The sequence below is a fragment of the Hemibagrus wyckioides genome, linkage group LG17, assembly GCF_019097595.1.
Source record: "Hemibagrus wyckioides isolate EC202008001 linkage group LG17, SWU_Hwy_1.0, whole genome shotgun sequence".
Taxonomy (NCBI): domain Eukaryota; kingdom Metazoa; phylum Chordata; class Actinopteri; order Siluriformes; family Bagridae; genus Hemibagrus; species Hemibagrus wyckioides.
In genome coordinates, this window is record NC_080726.1 from 25,655,684 (window position 1) to 25,658,204 (window position 2,521).

Sequence of the window (2,521 nt, forward strand, 5' to 3'; positions counted from 1 at the left end):
TTCTAATCACTTACAACACCTTCATTAGCAACCATTATTATTATTATTATTATTATTATTATTATTATTATTATTATTATTATTATTATTATTATTGAAATATGCATGCATTATAGACACACACTATAAAAGTAGACTAAATAAAACACAGGTGACAAAATGCTGAATAAAAAAACAAGATCCTGAAGTGTACTTGAAAGACTGAGACCAGGGCAAAAAGTCACTCAGTTCTTACATAAAAGAACAAACAAAAAATATCTATTATGTAATGTTCCTTGAGCAAAATCACAACACTTAACATATTCAGATCATTTACACTTTACACAAATAATTCCGTAAAATGCGATTCAGATTTATTTATTTATATAATTATTTAGTAATAAATACAACTTTAATAGAAATTAAGAAAAGAATTTCTTGAATCCTTTAACGTCTTTTTTTACCTAAGTTTTAATAAAACAATTATTCAGAAAGATCATTAAACCATTTTATTTATTATTCGTTTTTAATCATTTTATTGTGAGTATTTTTGGTTTCTCTTATGTTTAAACTCGATATCAAATGTCTGGTATAGATTACATAACGCATCTACAGAGAGAGAAAGAGTTTTTTTTTGTTCAGAAAGTGTCTCATGAATATTAATAGCACTGGCTTGAGTGAAGGAAACGAGCAGGAACAAACTCATTCACAGAAACATAGTGTGTGAAAATGATTTCCTTTCATATCGCAGTGTTGATGTGAAGCGGTGACATTAGGGTGTGTTTGAAGTGATGATGCGCTGCAGGTCATGTGGGACTTTTCTAAAGATTCATAAAAATGTTTTTAATCTTAAAAGTGGTGTTAATCAGTTCCCAAAAATAAATAAATTAACGAAAAAGCTCTTTGAAGTATTAGTTTTCTGCACAAGCGGCTGGTGGAAAGCTTTTCCCATCCCACTGACAGACAGGAGCTTTTTCTTATTAGTAGTGGTATTAGAAGAGCTTTTCACGCTTTCATGTTGTGCCTGAAACCTCACGGCGCTCCTCTTCAGAAGAAAGTTCTTTTATGAAGACTAATTCAGAACGCATTCCTAAAGTAGGGGCTTAATAACTTCTTTTGTTTCCTATTAAAAAAGTTTTGTTTTTTTAAGATGTGAGTGGAGGCGAGTGAGGAGCCAAAAAATAACTGCAGGTGGAGGAAAGAATAATAACAAAACTCATAAACATAAAACGGAGGGAAAAAATCCTAAACATAAAACATGCACAAGATTTAAAAAAAAAAATAACCACAATTATTATCATATTATTTTTTCACTTTTATTTTTTATCTTGTGTGTGTGTGTGCCAGGTAAAGAGTTCACGAGCTCGGTCCTGCCCCCGCCTCCGCCTCCTCCTCTGCTCCTCGCGCGCGCCCCCTCCCGATTCGTTTATAAAACCGTGCGCTCGCGCTGGACTGTCACACACACATACACACACACACACACACAAAGCAGCTTGAGCTCTTAACCGCTTTTCTCGTTTTTCGCTTAACGCTTTTCAGCACAGAGCTCTAACACATCAGCCAAAAAACAGTTAGATTTGATTTATTATAGTTTTAAACTAGGTTTCCTGTTTTCTGGAGTGTTTGAGCACCGATACGGAGAAGAAGAAAAGAGAGAGACAAGAGGGAAAGTTTCATTCTTCCCTTTGCTTTAGCCGACTAACGGAGGAGGAGGAGGAGGAAGGATGGATAGTGTGCCCGTGCTGCTGGGCGCCGTGCTGTTCGTGCTGCTGAGCTGCTCGAGCTTACCATCGGCGGAGGCCTCGCGCATGAAGTCCGGGGCCGCGCTGCCCATTCAGCCCGAGAGAGATCCGGTTCTGTCCAAAGGAGTGTCGGGTAAGTGCGGCTAAATGTACACGGAGGTTGTGCGGTGTATCGGTGCATCAGTACCGCGATACGATGTCATTAATCATTAATGAATATATGTGGTGACTTCCATTCACACCGTGCCAGTCAGGTCAGACACAACTTTCCTCAAACACTGGATTAGAAAAAAATCTTTGGAGTTCAGATAGTCAGGAATGTTTTGGGAATGAAATTCCAATCTGATAACAAAACAGGTCCAAGATGGAGTCAGACTCTCAAACGCTTACCCTCCTTTCACTTCCTCAATATAATCCTGATTATAAAAACAAAATGCAAGAGGTTTTTCAAACTCTCACCAGCTGGACCTGCATAGCTCTCTAAAGGAACGAACACATAGCTGAACTTTTATAATAATTAAATATTATTATTATTATTATTATTATTATTATTATTATTATTATTATTATATTAGTAGAATAAAACTGCAGCAGCTCGAGATCTAAACCGCTTTGCGTCACTTCACTGCACTTTTTTGGACAAAACAAGACTAAAAGTTTCCTGGAAGATCTCTAAGAGGTACTGTAGTCTCAGAAGCTCTCAAAAGCGCCTCCAGGAACCTGCATGGTTCCCAAAAGACCGCAAATTTAAATACGGACCCTAGTGAACTTTAAATTTTATTAGAGCTATAAAACCGCAT

At 36.8% G+C, this 2,521-nt stretch overlaps 1 protein-coding gene across 1 annotated transcript in view; it reads left to right on the forward strand.

Moving 5' to 3' along the window:
- The first annotated feature begins 1,427 nt into the window (after positions 1–1,427).
- The window catches only part of chrd (chordin), a 12,013-nt gene continuing 10,919 nt past the window's right edge, over positions 1,428–2,521 (forward strand). Inside the window, exon 1 of the mRNA XM_058413239.1 lies at positions 1,428–1,854. Coding sequence (XP_058269222.1) covers positions 1,704–1,854 — 151 coding nt within the window. The 5' untranslated portion in view covers positions 1,428–1,703. The remainder of the gene's footprint in view (positions 1,855–2,521) is intronic.